This window comes from Alligator mississippiensis, chromosome 5 (assembly GCF_030867095.1).
Source record: "Alligator mississippiensis isolate rAllMis1 chromosome 5, rAllMis1, whole genome shotgun sequence".
Classification (NCBI taxonomy): domain Eukaryota; kingdom Metazoa; phylum Chordata; order Crocodylia; family Alligatoridae; genus Alligator; species Alligator mississippiensis.
The window spans coordinates 68688420-68706812 of record NC_081828.1 but is presented as its reverse complement, the minus strand read 5'-3'; the positions used below and the strand labels follow the sequence as shown (position 1 = coordinate 68706812).

The following is an 18393-nucleotide window of genomic DNA, read 5'->3' as shown; positions in this document are numbered from 1 at the left end:
CAATGGAAGTTTAGGTTAGATATTAAGAAAAACTCTCTCACTAGGAGGGTAGTAAAAACACTGGAACACGTTACCCAGAGAAATTTTCAAATTTCCATTCTAGGAGGTTTTTAAAACCCGGCTACACAAAGCCTTGGCTAGAATGTTCTAGTTGGGGATGGTCATGCTCTGAGAAGGTGATTAGACTAAATGATCTCCTGAGGTCCTTTCCAACCTTAATTTTCTATGATTCTATGACTCTTAAGCAAGCTGGTAAATTGTCCCAGAAGTATCAGAGGCAAAAATGCACAAAAAATGGCACTTACTACAAATAACTGAATTACTATATCTATATTGCTGGACCTGGTCCAGAAGCAGCAGATGTTACCAGAGTTACTCCTGAGCCAGGCTGGGGCCAGGGTAAGCGCATACTTCATGCCCCAGGCTGAAGCAGGAACAGAGCTTGCTGGTTCCAGAGCAAGGGTAAGTGGCAAGTGGGGTAGGGGGCCCAAACCTATGGTACAGAGGCAGTGGGGTGCCAACACAAGGGGGAGCCCCCCAGTGCTTTCCTGGCTGCAGCTGGGGAGAAGTGTGGGGGGGAGGCAGGGAGCAGGAGAAAGAAAAAACAGAAACAAATTTAAGATTGACCTTTCATTAATTAGACCCTATTACGAGGAAAATTATGGGGAAAAAATATAAAATTTGTTATGTAAAAAAATCTAATTATTGGAAGGTTGTCTTAAGTTCAAGGTTGTCTTGGATTCAAGTGGTTAAGGCAAGTATTTTTTCTGACTATCTAACCCAAAAAAGAAAGTTTGGGCTGGCAGATTTAAGACAAACCAAAGAGGCTAGATGAACTGAGCCATAAGACCTCCTTCTGTGCCTATGGTTTAATGTTCTCAAATAATTTCTTTCACAACGCAACTGTGTTTGAGACACTAACAAAAACAACACACAATTAGAAAAGTTGTGATACTTTTGGCAAAAGCAAGCAAAAAAACCCAACAAAACCTAGGTGTCATTTGTTTACAAATCCACAAAACAAACACTTAGACAGGCCTTCTTATATTGACTCTATGGTTGTTAGGTTCTTAAAAATACTAAAACATCTGGGTCAACAAGTTAACCAACTACAGTATGAAAAATCTAAAGACATAAGCAGATCTGATACATCTACAATCATCATTCAATAATAAATGGCAAGTAGTGGAACAGGTGGGACTACAATATAGTAAACGGCTACCATACATTTCTAATTACCTTGAGTCAATTACTTCTGGATAGGCACACACTCTCAGAGTTTTGGAATTTGAGCCAACAGCATACAAATTCCCACTTGGATGAAAAGCCACAGCTCTGACAGCTTGGGTATCTTCTAGAGTATTAATACAGACAAACTGCTTTTTTGATTTGTCCTCCTGTTGTGGAAAAAAGTGTAACAAACACAATAGTTTTAATAAAGTTTGTAATAGTTTATACATATCAAAGAGCCTGTCAATCTCCATTTTTTTAAAGCCACTTGTATCCCAATGTCAAATTCAAATACAACGCTCACATGGTTTCTAAGGAAAATAACAGGCAATACACTTTGATTATTCGTGACACAGGAGTATAGAAACCAGAGTATTATGAAATCTGCAAAAAAGTAAAGTAGGGAAAAAGACTCCTAAAGTTATTCTATACCTACTTACATGGAAAATTAAAAGAATGATTTGACCTTATTATTTAGTATAGATCTCGAAGGCCTTTTAAAGTTTTATCATCTCGGGGCTAACCAACTTCTGAATAGCTGGTAGATGCACAGTGCAGGCTATGGACCTGCAGACCACATGCTGTGTGGGCCAGCCCCCCTGAACAGATAGTCCAGCTCCACCCTTCTTCCCTCAAAGTACAAGTAGCTCAGCTCTCTCCTCCTCCCTGCAACACACAGCCCAGCTCCCACCCCCCATACATACACACAGAACAGCTCCATTCTCCTCCTGGCTACCCATCAGGCAGGCAGCACAAATGCACCACTAGGCACAGGTAACCTAGCTCCCTTTGCTGAGCATGAAGCACGTGCAGCCTGGAATCCTCTCCTGCCATGTGTGCAGCACAGGCTGCCTGGCTCCCTCCTGCAGCACTGCCCTACCTCCCAGAATGGAGGCAGGAACCAGAAGCTAGAGGAGGGAGAGAAAGCCTGGAGAACCTGGCTGCTGCTGCAAGAGCAGTGAGTGCAAGAGTGGCAGGAAGGCTGGGAGCCCATGGGTTTCAAACAAGGATGGCTTTGTTTGAGCCATTAAAACAAATTGTATAGATTGTTGAAAACAGGAGTATTTCTATTTTTCCCACCCCTAGATTAGGCACCCGTGAACGGTCCAAACCATTGCTGTATTCTACCAGATAGCACAATACATGTTAAAATCACTGATAAATAAGAGGCAAGAATACTTGTGGATAATATCTTTTTATCGGATGACCTGCATGGTTGGAATAGGTATAAACAAGCTTTCAGGTATTACAATACCCGTCTTCAGGTACGGCAAAGTATCTGAGAAAGGGTACTGTGATATTCAAAATGCTTGTCTATGTTCATCCCAACCATGTAGGTCATCCAATAAAATATACTGTCTACAAGAATTCTTGCTTCTTGCATATTTCCTGGACCATCACAGCAACATCATCACTTCAACATGGATAACTGGAGAGTACATTAATACAGATAGTAAATTAAGGCCAAGGTGTGGCCACCTATTGGACACTATTTTTATCATTATTACAATTTCAATTTAGTGTTCTCTGCCAGGAGAATTACACCTCTATTCTATCATTTTGATTCTATGTGGGGGTAAAGCAGAGATTTTTAAGAATATACCTATTACAAAATTACTTCTGCATTGGTGAACTAGACTATCAGGATCAAAGTCTACAGGTCAGAACTCTGAACTAGAGAACAGGATAATGGAGATAAAAGAAACATGACTGTGTATAGCAACAGTCACTTGTTAGGGATGGACATTTCCGTATTTAATTAGAGCGTTGGTTTGCAGTCAGTACAACTAGGAAACTGGAACCACCAAGCAGTCTCCTATTGTTTCCCCAAGCATGCCAGAAAGAAGAAGAAATCTTTAAGACCCAGACAATTATGTAACAGTTCCCTGATGGAAAAGGATGAAACAGATGCCAATATCCTAATTGTAACAGCAGTAGCAGAAATATAATAGTTATCTTAACATCTGGACTACGAGTCAATATCTGGTCATACCGGGAAAGCCACCTGGACCTGCACAGGATTGGGCTGCGTGGGGAGGATGCTGCATCTACCCCAAATTTCACCGGCACTTCGCTCCCAGCACTGCTGCCGCCACCTGCTCCTCCAGCTCAACGCCCCATCTCCACTCATGTGCAGGGAAGAGCCAGGGCTGTGGCTGGCAGCAGCAGCACTGGGAGCTGAACTGCAGTGAAATCTGGGGTGGATGTACCATCCTCCCAGAGCTGCTGGCACCTGCTCCAAGCCCAGCCCCTGCTGAGAAGAGCCCTGCGCAGCCCCAGCTGCAGTCTACCCCACACTGCCCCATGCAGACCCAGGAGCACATGCCCACCACACCCTCCTAGGGTGCAAACATCAGCAGGAGCCACGCCCCCTACACGAGCCCCGTGCCCCACCTGAGCAGTGCCTGCCCCTGCCCCCTCCCTCATCGCGGGGGGTGTTGATCTGCCCCCCCACACCCCTTCCCTCCCCTTCTGCTACACCAGACTTACCAGCTGGAGGCAGCTCTCCACACTGCTGGCTCTGCTCCTGGCTGCCTGAGTGTTGAGCTTTGGCTGTGTGCAGCATGGGCATTTATCGGACAAATTATCGGCCACATTGGGCCGATATCCGATACAGTAAATTTTCTTTATATCAGTACTGATTCGATATTGGACCAACGTATTGGTGCACCAGAACCAGCAGTCACTCTAAACACACCAAAAAAGCTGTGATATACAGCCAAGCCCTCAGATACCACCACATTTGTACTGAAGAGAACACCCGGGATTGCCACCTCACCAATCTTAAAAAGGCTTTCACCCAGCAAGGACACTCGTCCAGAGAGGAAGATTGCACGTTTGAAAGAGCCACCTGGATACCACGTGAAAAAAAAACTGCTGCAGTACAGAAGAAACCCCCCCACAAATCGCACACCGCTGGTTATGACGTATCACCCATCCCTTGAACCTGTACAGAAAATCCTCAAAAAAATTGCAACCCATACTAGACAGAGACCCTATTCTTAAAAAGATCTTCCCAGAGCCACCCATCCTAGCCTTCAAACAAGCACTGAACCTCGCCAACCTCATCACCAGAAGCAAACTTCCTCAAGCCCAGAACACATCAAAAGGATCCAGACCGTGCCAGGACAAGAAATGCAAAACCTGCCAACACATCTCCACCACCCCCACTATTACTACACCCCACAACAGAGCCATCAGCATCCCAGGATCTTACAGCTGCACCTCCAGAAATGTAATATACCTCATCCAATGCACCAAATGCCCTGAGGGAAAATATGTAGGAGAGACCAAACAACAACTGTGAACCAGAATGAACGCACACTGGAAATCTATCAAAGACAGAAATACCCAATTACCGGTGGGGGCACATTTCTCACAGGAGGGCCACTCTCTCTCCAATCTCTCAGTCCTGATCCTCAAGGGAAACTTGCACAACACTTCCCAGAGACGAGCCTATGAGCTCCATTTCATCAACCTGCTGGATACTAGAGATCACGGACTAAACGTAGACATTGGATTTTTGATACATTATAATCTGCCTGGCAACTGACTCCCCAGCCCAGCCCAGCCCCTGGCTTGTTTACTTTTCATTCCATCCAGGAAGAGCACACACCAACTGCTGAAACTTCCTTAGCCTGACCAAGGGTTTTTGAACCCGAAAGCTTGCTTAATAACTATTCTCCAACTATTTGGGTTGGTCTAATAAAAGATATCAAATTCACCCAAGGAACCTTGTCTGCCTATGTCCTTAGACCAACACGGCTACAACCTAAACCCTTGGTGCACCTTTAGTATTTGTGAATCCTATTGTCTTGAAGTTATGTGATAGATAGCTAATTTTCTGCCTAATTTCACTGCATATACTACACACACTGCTTTATGAAAGCAACGAGTGGATTTCATAAATAACATTGTTGTTGTCCTGACCCAGCTCCCCAAAGACTTGAATAGCAAGCTGCATTCTTGAGAATCAGTTCTCTGTGGTAAGCATGAAGGGAGCCTGAAAAATTCTGTCTAGAATTACCCCACTTAGCCTTAACTTTCTCAGCATTTTTCATGTAAAAGTTTGCAGCTGATTTTCAAGCATGTTCCAAATACCATTGCTCAAAAAGATATAATACTATTAAAAGAACATCATATACTCCAATTCAAAGCTTGAGCCAAAGAATAAGTACATGTAATTGCTCTTAAAAAAAATCTCACCTCATCACCTCTTGTCCTACTTAGCGTACCTAAAGAATCCTCAAGTTGTGGCTGAGGGGCAGCATGGTCTGACATACTGTTTTAATTAAAAAACAAACAAACAAACAAACATGAATTCAGTACAGTATAAATGCTTACAAAGGCATTTTCTTGTCCAGAACTACAGCATCCCACAAAATATGCATAAAGTGGATAGATGAACAAATTGTACCAAAGTTGAGGAGACAGGGAGACTTATGCAGATAGGGTCTCTCACCCATCCCCTCTATTCTGTGGTAGCAAGAGCTAAAGATAGGGCAGTTTACACCTGAATTAAACAACTGCTGAATTACTGCAGTTTAAGCTTTTACTCTTTCTTATCTACACCCTCCAAACTGACTAATTTAAAGGGACAGAGCAGTACACATCTGATTCCTTACTAATATCCTACCATTTTACAAAAGTCGGTAATGGCTTTTATAATTACCAGAAACAAATCAATAGACAAACAAAGGCAAAGTAAAAATAAAATGTTAGATGTGATAAAAATTCTAATGGGAAATTGTCAAATTGAAAGTTACTATACTTCCAGACAAATTTATGCCAAGTTCCCCCCACCCCCTCTTTGACCATTTAGTAAACCAAAGATGTACAGGTTCTGATAACAGTCAAAATACAGACATCATCCCCTCAGTGTTAATCTAAGAAAATTTTCAGAGCTCGTAATATGCCAAGCACTTACATTTGATTCCCTTGGACAGGTGATTCTTCAAGAAAAGGTATTTGATTTGTTGACCCATGCTTCCGAGGAGTGCTTGTATTAACATTTTGGCTATCAGTCATTATTCTCTGACTAGAATCTGGAGGTGGGGATGTAAAGGCTGGAGTACCAGTTGCCAGACCATTGGATGTATTCCCCTTGCTTTCTTGACCTTGTTGGCCGAGTGTCTGAACTTCGTTTCCAAGACTGTCCATACCTATGTTTAACTCTCCCAACTTTTGAATAGACCTGCAGAGGATTGACAAAAATAAGAACACAATAAAAAGGTAAGGAAACAATTTATAATATAGGAATATCCAAAGAGAACAGTTTTGTTCAGCAGTTTGATAGGTATGCAGATTACTAGGAGTAATCTCTGAAAAATTTATGAATTAATGTTCTAACATCTTTTCACCAAAAAACTCAACAATACCATCAAATTATTTCCATCAAGACTACAAGAAAAACTACAGACCTTGATCCCTCCCCACTACCTAACCCAGGGACTTTTTACATGCTCCCTAAAATCCACAAACAAGGGAATCCTGGCAGACCTATCATATCCAACCATGGGACTCTAACTGAGGAAATATCAGGTTTCGTTGAACCAATCCTAAAACCATTCGTCACCCACAAAGCAAGTTTTGTACAAGACACTACAGACTTTCTACAGAAACTTAAAAACACAGACCACCTTCCAGGCAACACACTCCTAGCCACTATGGACGTAACCAGCCTATATACCAACATCCCACACCAGGATGGCATCCAAGCCTGCCTTACATATCTACAGGAACAAGATTACAACACAGATTACACACCCAAAGATATTACTGACTTAATACACTTCATCCTCACACACAACAATTTCACTTTTAATAATCAACACTTCCTCCAGATGATGGGAACAGCTATGGGCACTAAAATGGCCCCACAGTATGCCAACCTTTTTATGAGCCACCTGGAAGAAGACTTCCTCAAGAACTGCACCTTCAAACTCTTGCTATACTTAAGATATATCGATGACATCTGCATCATTCGGACTGAAAACTTACAATCTCTGATTGAGTTCCATCAGAAATTCAACAATCACCATCCCTCCGTCCAACTTTCTCTAGAATACTCCAGCACCAGCATCTCCTTTTTAGACACAATGATCAATATCCTGAATGATAAAATACAGACCACGTTATACAAGAAACCCACAGACCAACATACGTATCTGCACAGAACCAGCAATCACCCTAAACACACCAAAAAAGCTGTGATATACAGCCAAGCCCTCAGATACCACCACATTTGCACTGAAGAGAACACCCGGGATTGCTACCTCACCAATCTTAAAAAGGCTTTCACCCAGCAAGGACACTCCTCCACAGAGATAGACTGCACATATGAAAGAGCCACCTGGATACCACGTGAAGAACTGCTGCAGTACAGAAGAAACCCCTCCACAAATCGCACACTGCTGGTTATGACATATCACCCCTCCCTTGAACCTGTACGGAAAATCCTCAAACAATTGCAACCCATACTAGAAAGAGACCCTAATCTTCCCAGAGCCACCTTCAAACAAGCACCGAACCTCACCAACCTCATCACCAGAAGCAAACTTCCTCAAACCCAGAACACACCAAAAGGATCCAGACCGTGCCAGGACAAGAAATGCAAAACCTGCCAACACATCTCCACCACCCCCACTATTACTACACCCCACAACAGAGCCATCAGCATCCCAGGATCTTACAGCTGCACCTCCAGAAATGTAATATACCTCATCCGATGCACCAAATGCCCTGATGGAAAATACCTAGGAGAGACCAAACAACAACTGCGCACCAGAATGAATGCACACCAGAAATCTATCAAACACAGAAATACCCAATTACCTGTGGGGGCACATTTCTCACAAGAAAACCACTCTCTCTCCAATCTCAGTCCTGACCCTCAAAGGAAACTTACAAAACACTTCCCAGAGACCAGCCTATGAACTCCACTTCATCAACTTCCTGGATACTAAAAATCATGGACTAAATATAGACATTGGATTTATGACACATTATAACCTGCCTAACATCTGACTCCCCAGGTATCTCTCCACTTTCATCTCCCTTCTCTCTCTTCCCCCCCCCTGCCCCCAAGCCTGTCTCTCACCCATTGACTCCTCAATCTACATTTTCACTGACTACCTGTCTTGTATGCATGCCAGCCCAGCTGCTGGCTTCTTTACTTTTCATTCCATCCAGGAAGAGCACAAACCAACTGCTGAAACTTCCTTAGCCTGACGAAGGGTTTTTGAACCCAAAAGCTTGCCTAATAACTATTTTAATCTAATAAAAGATATCAGATTTACCCAAGGAACCTTGTCTGCCTATGTTCTAACATCTAGAATTAATGTTATTTTCTAACAAGATTAGGTTTCTGATTTTTTTTTTTTTTTTTTTTTAAACATGGAGGTAGGGTATTTTTCATCTATTTAATCCCAAGTTAAAAAGGCTAAAATTCCTTCCTTTTGTTACTGACAGTTCAAAGTTATAGTTCAAAAGCATGCACAGGTTTCTTCAACTAGCTTTTGGTCTTATGAACTAATCAATGAAATAGTGCACATTTCAAATTAGGTGTGTGAAACCCCCAGTTCCTAATTATAACAACATTACAATAAATCATGGGTAAAGATAATTTTTTACATAGCCAAAAATAGATCTAAAAAGCCTTAGCAGCCAAAGCAACTAAAAACGAAAAAGTTTAACTAGCGTTTTCTGTATGAAAACGTATAAAAAGTATCTATTTTTTCAAGGTTGTATGGTAAATCTCTGCCTTGTAATCACCTTCTGTTCCCAAATGCTAGTTAACAGTCATTTAAATTACTGTTTCAGAAAATTATTGGAATCTATAGATTTTATTTCTTAAAAATGGATTATCCCTAAATTAAAATCAGCTTACTCTAAAGCAAAGCAATATGGGTTTAAATATCAGGAGTAAAACTGTACTTATGAATTAATATTTTTTACTAGAAGACCTCTAGAATAAGTTTCCTTGAGTTTTCCTCTCTTTTCCCCCCAACATATCCATTTTGTCTGGTTTTAGTAAAAGAAAAAAGGTTAAGCCACAACTTCTATGCTCACTTAACTGCAAGCATATATGCATATATGTAATGACATTATTTTAAGATAGGGGTTTCACTGAAATCAAGTAAGTGCTTAAAGCTACGCACAGACCCTTTGGGGAGGTTAGGGGGTGTTTAGACCAAGTTAAAAATAGATACCCGATCTAAGGTAAGTCAGGATGGGGAGAGGGAGGAAATCAGGTAGGGTCTGCAAGGAGTGGGGGCAGGAATTGGGGGCTGGAAATCCAGCACACCAGAGCAGACTTGATTAATCACATAAATTGATGTGGTATGGCAGTCTTGTGCATCATGTGCATCAGCGGTGCAGCAAGCCTCCAATTTGAGAAAATAGCAATGGTTCACTTTGAACTAAGACATACTTGATGCCATCTACAAATTAGCCTCCAAATACAAGATATTCTTAGAAGTTGTCTACCATAAGATAACATGGAGAGAAACCTTCCCCAGTTACCAGATTTACTAAAAGCATCTTAAGGAGGAAAACAAATGCAAAAATAATCCTCTCTCATTCAAAATTTACCTTTATTATTTGGCTAAATTAAAAAAAAAAAAAAGTGTTTTTTCTTCCACTCATTTCTGTTCACGACAGTGTAGTTAAAGTTATGTCTTTCTAGCTTGCAATTCTTCACTGGTAGGATCATCCCCTTCCTCCTCCCATACACACAAGAACATTTTTAGTTAACCATGCATTTTTGAGGCGTTAAAAAAAAATAAAAAAATTCCATACCTGGAATTTTGAATACCTCCCAATATTCACAAACCACCAATTTCATATACTAGGGGTGTACCAATAAAGATTTTCTTGGCCAATACCGACAGCTGAATATTAACCAGCCATAGTGGCCAATACTGATCTGACAACCAATCTTAACTGCGGGTTGAGTCATGTTGGGCTGGGTAGCTCAGCTTCACCCACCCCTCCTCACCCGTGTCACGTCTGTGGCATTCAGCATCTTTTACAGCACCTGCTCCAGCCCACACTCCGTGCCTCATCAGCTCCTGGGACACTGCGGCAACTACTTCAGCCCAGCCCAGCCCAGCCCACTGGTTTATAGATTGTAGAGTCGGAAGGGACCACAATGGATCATCGTGTCCGACCCCCGCCCCTGGCAGGAAAGAGGACCGAGGTCAGATGACCCCAGCCAGGTGACTATCTAGCCTCCTCTTGAAGACCTCCAAGCTAGGTGATAGCACCACCTCTCTTGGAAGCCCATTCCAGATCCTGGCCACCCTTACTGTGAAAAATTTCTTCCCAATATCTAGTCTAAATCCACTCTCAGCTAGTTTACACCCATTCTTCCTAGTCACTCCCTGGGGCGCCCTAGTAAACAGCGCTTCTTCTATTCCCCGTTGACCTCCCCTAATAAATTTAGGGGATGGAAGTGTATCCAGGTGAGGGGATGGGAGTGTATCCAGGATCACCCTAGCTCATGGGAGAGAACCCATGCATCTGTGGGCCCTGGCCAGAAGATATAAATTATAGGAAAACCTTAAAATCAGCTACAACAACCAAAAAAAGCCAATGATGTAAATTTCCCTTTTATCAGTGTCGACCCAATAGGCAACCAATGTATTGGTGTACTTCTACCATTTACAGGATTTGGTGGCAATTTATTACCGAGAACATGCAGTGGTTAGCAAGTATTACAGATAACTAAAACCAACCTGTTAAGAAATTGTTCAGTTAGATTTTGCTGCTGGTCTGCTCCATCTTCCTGGTTTACACCACCTTCTAGCAACATTTGCTGGTACAGTTGTCGTTGTTGCTCTTTCTGCTCCAAATGCTGCTGGTAACGTAGCTTTTGCCTGTAATATTCTTGGAATTGCTCTGTTGAATCACGAAGCTTAAAGAAATAATGTTATTTGGGTAAGACAAATTTAAAGTTAATTATTGCAACTATATACTCTTAATTCTCTGTACTGTTATAAACATACATGCTATACAATCACCTTTGGGGAGCAATATCTTTATTTTTAACCTAAAACTAATAGGTTACAACTTACCAAAAAGCACAGCAACATGATACTAAAACTTAAATGTGTTCTATTTGGGTTTGGGAGGAGACATGGAAAATTGCTAAGTTTAATGGTGTTGCTGAGAAATAAAATCCTTCAACATACTCTTTAGCCTTGAAAGAAAAAAATTGTATGAAGGAAGGCAAAAGAATCTAAATATTAAGTTTAAGGTGTAGTTTTGAAAAGTTACATTTATGTTCTCATTGAAAGAATACATACATCAAATTTTATTAACAGGAGTAGTGTTTTTGTCTTAAGTTTTTACTTTTCTGCATGGAGTAAAGTACTGCAAAGATAATTTGTTGAAGCAAAAGTAAGTAAATATACATGTTGATCTGTTGCTTAAATAAGACAGTTCTGCTTTCAGAGCAGATTTTCACTAATAGGAAGTACAATGTCCTACTACAGTCTTAAAGGCCAACCTTTAAAGACCAGAATTTTTGTAAAGGAAAACAAAGTTACTCCAACCTACTGTAACTGAATCTCCCATGCCTGAGTGACAACTAGTCTCACTGTGTATAGCTTATTGCAAGTTCTAGGTCTTTAAACGCATTTCAAGTACATAGCCCACATCTGGCACCCTTCTGGAACCATGGGACCCTAAAGTATGGCTACCTAAGCTCCAAACCAGTTGCCAAACCCTGGGCTCTCAAGTAGCTTAGCTGTGTTCCCTGGGAGTCCAACTGGCTCTGGCCTCACAGTTAACCCTTCAAAATTCAGAACTGTATTCTGTTCTATCTGCCAGTAGTAGGTGGCTAGCATCTTCAGGCAAAACAAAAAAAAAAGTCTCCTGTCTTCATTCTCCTCTGCATGTTTTGCTTTTCCATAGCAAGGAAACATCCCTTACTTTAGAAAAGTGGCTGCCTCAGATCTTCCCCATGCCCAAATCCAGCCCCTCCCCACATTATTTCAGTAGGGAAGTCATTCATTAGTGATATAGCCCACCATAACTCCTGCCAGTCCTCTCTTAGTTGTCCCACAGCCTAGCACAAGTAGGCTGCTTGCAGACAAAAAAACCCCCAAAAACCCACAACAGCAACAAAAAATCCCCCCCACACTTTACTGGAAGCAGCAGCACATTAGTTGGATTCAGCTCTGCAGCGTCTATATAGATCAGGTACTTCAGGGCTTTTTGGTGCTTTTATCTAAAGCCGAGTCAATTAGCTACTAGATAAAAAGTGCCAAAAACCCCACTGAAGTGCCCAATCTTTACAGACAGGAAAGCCAGGAGCAACTAACATGCCACCTCTTCTGGCCATGTGCTGGGCTCAGCACAGGAACATGCCAAATTTAAAAGTAAAGGAGTGTTTGGGGTTTTTTTTCCTTCTATGCCTGCAAGCAGCCATAGTGTCTAGAACAGACAAGTACTGTTAAACTATATTTTTAATGCTGCTTGGATGCCTTCCTTTAAGAGGAAGATTTCAGTACAGGATAAAGACCACAGTGAGTTACAAACCAAAACAAAAACAAAGAAGCAACCAAACCCCTAGAGTTTATAATTTGACCAAACCTAGTCCTTGTACTTTACTATTTCACTACTAAATAGTAGCATAAGTGTTCAGATAAAACCCTATTCTGTCACTGACTAATGAAGCAGATAGATCTGTGGAATGGTAGGAAGTAGAGAGGTAGGCAATTCTCGTTTCATTTCAACAAAATGTCATTAAACCTTTGCTTTGCTCCCCGCCTCCACTTCCCCCTCCAGAGAGAAGCAGGCTAGGTACAGTGACATGAACCTCTAAAACCCTCGGATTCCAACCACTATATTTTGTTCCCTTACTATTTACCACCTGGTAAATTTATCAAGACCCACTATATCTTTCTTAAAGTTTACTGATGTATAAAACGTTAAGCAACTCAAAGCTAAATAACAATTTAGTTAACAAAGCTTAAGAGTCCTGTAATGCTTCATAAGTAGGTCTTTGTATTCTCAGTAAGACCGTCCCATTCAGTTGGAAGTACTGAATGTCCATTTCTCAGTTGTCACTGACAAGAATCCTTCAGGTTGTTAACACTGCCTATCCCAAGGCAACTAACTGCAGTGAAGTTTTAGACAGATTCTTTGTTAAAAGCAGCTTACAAAAATGGCTTTTTTCAAATCAGATATTTAAATGTGTATTCCAGCTATGAATACTGGCCTACATTTTTAAATACAGTAAATACAGTTCAGAAGTAAGGACACTGTAAGCTGATGCCTTTATCCAGACATTAAAAAAGCACAAGTGAATCTAATGGAAATATAACTGCTTAGGTTGCATCTTACATTGTAAGCATATTTGTAAAAGCAGAACAAGTTTCAAAAGCATCCAGACTGAAAATGTCATATACATGAATGAAGTTCTCCGCACAGAAGAAATATTGTTATTCTGTTTATTAGAGCAGGCAGCTCAAAGGACCACATTATTTGGAAATGATCAAATATTACCTCATTTTTTTCTTGTTTGGCTGGTGCTTGATTCTGTGCTCCATTTACTGGTTCATTCTCCGGAACTGAACTCTGGCACAAAGTCTCACTGCCAATGGAATGTTGTGGCTCCACGGGAGTGTCACTTCTTTCACTGACATGTAAAGAGAAAGCAGCGGCTTATTTGAGAAATCTGCTCTAGAAGAGCAGAAAGTCTTTTAAATAACTACAAATGGATTAACATCCCTAGGATAAAACCTGACAAATACTACGTAAAAACTACTCTAGATGAAGCCAAAAGTTACTGCTTAGGAGAAACAAAATTTGAGGCCCATCGAATGCATGAGTCTGTCATGTGGCATCTGTGTAACTGTCACTTACTCTATACAGCAGAGGTGTGGCAAGAAGGGTTGGTTGGGGTCCACTGTCAATCTGGGGTACAGAACCCAACTGGGGAACACTGGCAGCAGGGGGCAACTGATGGCTATGTTAACACCTGTGACACCTGACACCACTCATCCAACCGTCACCACTGCTGGCACAACCCAAGGTCAGTGTGCAGCCAGTCCCTGATGAGTTTGACCCTACTATACAGCAACGTCCCCACCATGTTACTCAAAGCAACAGGAAGTTTTGCTTTCTGCAGCATGCATTTCTTCAGGTTGACAGAGACAACAAAGTATAACATTGCCTGTAACATGTTACTTGTCTGTTGCTAGAGGTCAATACTGTAAATACTACTACTAGTAGAAAAGGTTAACTTTATATGACACTCGAAGTAGGTAAACCAGACTATCCCTAATGTCACTACTGTTATTTTAATTTACAGAGTATTTGTGAATTAGCTTGGAGAAGTATTTCCAGATGGAAATACTTGAAAAATGCTTTAGCAGTCAATAACCTGCAAAATACATTAAAATTTGGACACTTTGAAAGCGTTCTGAAACCTGGAAAAAACTATAGATATTTACTGGTCTGGAGAAGGCTTCCTCCACTGCATTATTTTAAAATTTATTGGTATTTATGTACATTAGCCAAGATAAATTTTATCATCCAGCTAACAAGCAAGTCTTAAGAACCTTCCCATTTATTTATTTATATATAAAAAATGAAGACAAATCTGTAATGCAAATATTTCTGCTGAAGCATGAGACAAGAATAAACCCAGATGCTCCCATTCTTGATAAACTAACTACTTAATCTATATGCATAACTAAAAGCTAAATCCTTTTGAAACTGGGATTCCGACTGAAGGTTTAGAACACTTTTGAAGTCTGGCTCTGTTTACTTCTGGCGCTCAAGGCAAGTTAATTTAACTACACTAAAAAAAAAAAAAAATGCAATCGTGTCAGGTATATTTAACACCAAATTAAGGTTCTGATCATCCAAATCCTTTGTATAAACAGTGCTTGCAGGACTAAAGATTAATAATTCAAAAGAGCTTCTTGTAGACTAGAAATATAAATTTCACTTAATAAATGCATCATGTAGAATCAATTACTAAAGTATACCAAAACTGGAAGGAAAAAAGGAAAAGTCAAATGTTACCCAAATATAGACTCCTTCATACAATATTCCACTTCAAGACCTACTTTCAAGACACAGATGCTTGCAATAGTGCCAAAAATGCAACAATTCAGTCAACTAGTGACCACATTTGGAAAATTATGAAAATTTTCCTATGTGCCTGAGTTATGCTGTACAAGGTTTTGAAAGCAATAACATTATACAAGTTAAGGAGCCAACAGCTCTAAGTCTCAAATTGAAAAAAATATTTTCAAAAGATTCTAAAGATCTTTCATCATATTGAGAATGAAACTTAAGATCTCTGTAATTATTATTGCACTGATTTTTGTTAACATCTGTTTCATCTGTAATTGATCTTTGCAAAAGTAGAATCAGGAATGCTGCTTCAGATCAGATTCAGTAACATTCTCCTTAGAGTGCCCCCTGCTTGCTAATTCATGGATCTGGAGTGCTATTTCTCTCTTGTAGAATTAAGGAAGCAACAAGGGTGCAGGAGAACAAGGGTGCTTGTTGCTCCACAGCTTATTTATTGGTCCTAGGAAGCTCCCAGGCACACGGGTTTACACATGTGCCCAGACTACAGCACATCAAGCCAGGTCACATCAGCCCTGGCTGGCAGGTAGCCAGGAGAGGAGGGGGGGGGGGAGGGAAGGCTGACAGCCAACAGCCCAGGGCTGCTCCAACCACACTCCATGTGATGCAGAGGGGCTGGCTGTGGCATGAGGATGCTTCACTGTGAGGCTAGCCGGCAGGTAGCCCCAGCCAGTCACCTCAGTGTCTACTGCACATGAAAAAACCCCCAAACAAACAAATTTTGCAGCAGGGCAGGACTTGTATTTACCATACCCTGCTGCAGAGTTTTAGTTTTGTGCACCCTCATAGGGGTGTATGGGTAGACACAGATGTTTTCTGTGCAGTTAATTAGTCAACTGAGCAGTAAATGTCCTGTGTAGATGCTCCCATTGAGAACTATTTCATAAATTGTTGCAGCTGCTTTCTAGGGGGGCATGGGAAAAGGAAGACAAACAAAACAAGAAGCTTTTGAATCAGAAGCAAAACCCCCTTAAGTTAACTACCATTAACACACACACACACACACACACACACACACACACACACACCAGAAGGGATCCTGCTATAGTTTGTTTTTGAATGAGAGACATCAGCGTTGCATATCAGTCCCTACTAATAAGAGGTAATGACTAGTTTCTACAGCATTCATTAGCATTGCACCCGATTAGCTAGAAGTCTTTTCTACAGAAATAAAGAAGCAAATGTGATAGTTTTGCTGAGATTTCATTTGAAGAACAAATTATTATTAAAATATTATTAATACAATTATAGTTTCTTAAGTCTCTAATATTACAGAGCTGACATCTAAGGCTTTGCTCCTGTTAACAAACACACATACATAGTTACATCACCTTCAACATTTATTATGCATTTAATTATTACAGCATGAGGTCCTAAATTTGCCAGGATAATTGGTATGAAGTAGTGCCACTTTGTGAATACTTTGCTTATCCACTGAGAAGCATGAAGGTGGGACTATAGGCCAGTGACTTTCCACTTGTGGTCTGAGGACCTCTGGGGGTCCCTGGACTATGGCCAAGGGGTTAGTGAAAGATGGTTATGATCAATCAAAAGTATGTGAATACCCACACTTGCAATTTAAAGGTCTATACTTCTATTCAAAATTTCCAAAGGGGCCCCCGAATTAACAAAGGTTGAAAACCACTGCTATAGGCTACACAGATTAAAATACAGAGTTCAGGAATTCTGAGGAAACTACTGAACATAGTTTCATCTTCTACATCGTTAACGTATTAGATAACAAAACCATTACACTGAAATGAGACACTTCCCCGCAAGAACACAATGAGCCGCTTTGCTACTATATGAAATAAAAAAAAAAGTTCTCTTGCAATATTTTATGCCTCAACTCACATGCCATAACATACCCACAAATGTAGTAAGTCAAAAAAGAGTATCAATAATGAAAGTCTAGTATTCATCTGGTTTTAGATTTGTTCAATTTCATAGCAGAAGTATGAAGTTCTAACATCTCTGAGGGAGTCTAGATTCAAACCTTCATGCTCAAATCCATTTTTTTAAACATTTATTATTTTGAAAGTCTAATTTCAGCACAATTTACACAAATCAGATTCTCTTATCGTTTATCAAATTGCAAGTGCCACTAAAATACTGACACCAATAAAATAAAATATAGGTCAAATGTATTACATTTCTGTTAATTTTTGCACTTTGGAAAAAAACCCTTTAATTAAATTAAACTTACCGCTCAGGTGACTCTTCAAAAATACTATGACACTCCGTATTTTCAAGCATCAGACTTCTGCTTAGATTCTGTACTCCAGGGTAATGGAAATTAGCAAAGGAGTGTGACATTGGAGAAGTTTTGGTTCCAAGATCTGTGATTCGCTTATCGTGATTCGTCAATCCACATGATAGCCCATCTAAGGCAGGGTTTAAGGAACGAGTCATGTAAGCATCAGCAGACTGAGGCCGCCTCATTGGGGATGATGGATAAGGTGACAGTTTGCTGATAAGAGGTGTCAGCAGATCTGCATACGCAGCTTTTGTGGGCTTGAGTAGTTTATCAACATGAATATTAAGTATTTTTTGTTCAAATGCACAAGAGAAAACAGTAGCTGGCAGATTCTGAAGCCATGACAATAAACTTAGGTCTAAGTCATCACACCCATTACCACAAAGAAGGTCAATGCCAAGCAATACTTCACTTTCTGTAATTTCTTCTCCTGTTGCTTTGCTCTGACAGAATTCCACACAACATTCATAAAGTAATCCCTTCATTACAAGCTGAAATAAACGATTGTTACTTGCTTTGAAGCCAGCCTCACTTAGTTTTCTGTCAGCAGGAATAAACTCTGCTACCATGATGCAGGCTTCTTCAAAACAGTGAACTCGTGCAGTACTGGGGTTCCAGTCTTTGAATTCTGCATGGTTGGTCAGACGAGGCAATGTGAGTAGCAAACATAGTTTACTGTAGTCTTCTTTAGAGGGACAATACTCTTCCAAAGTATGTAGGCACTGTACAGCCTCTTGCATTGTAAATTCCAGCTATGGTAAAAATATTCATGTAAAAGAACAAAAAAGGACATT

At 40.7% G+C, this 18393-nt stretch overlaps 1 protein-coding gene across 1 annotated transcript in view; it reads right to left on the bottom strand.

The window, feature by feature from the left end:
* Nucleotides 1–18393, bottom strand: part of WDR47 (WD repeat domain 47) — a 62798-nt gene that overhangs the window by 18716 nt on the left and 25689 nt on the right. The window contains exons 5-10 of the mRNA XM_014602087.3: nt 17549–18351; nt 13744–13876; nt 10968–11146; nt 6158–6424; nt 5437–5512; nt 1240–1397 (exon numbers count right to left, since the gene is read on the bottom strand). Coding sequence (XP_014457573.1) covers nt 1240–1397; nt 5437–5512; nt 6158–6424; nt 10968–11146; nt 13744–13876; nt 17549–18351 — 1616 coding nt within the window. The remainder of the gene's footprint in view (nt 1–1239; nt 1398–5436; nt 5513–6157; nt 6425–10967; nt 11147–13743; nt 13877–17548; nt 18352–18393) is intronic.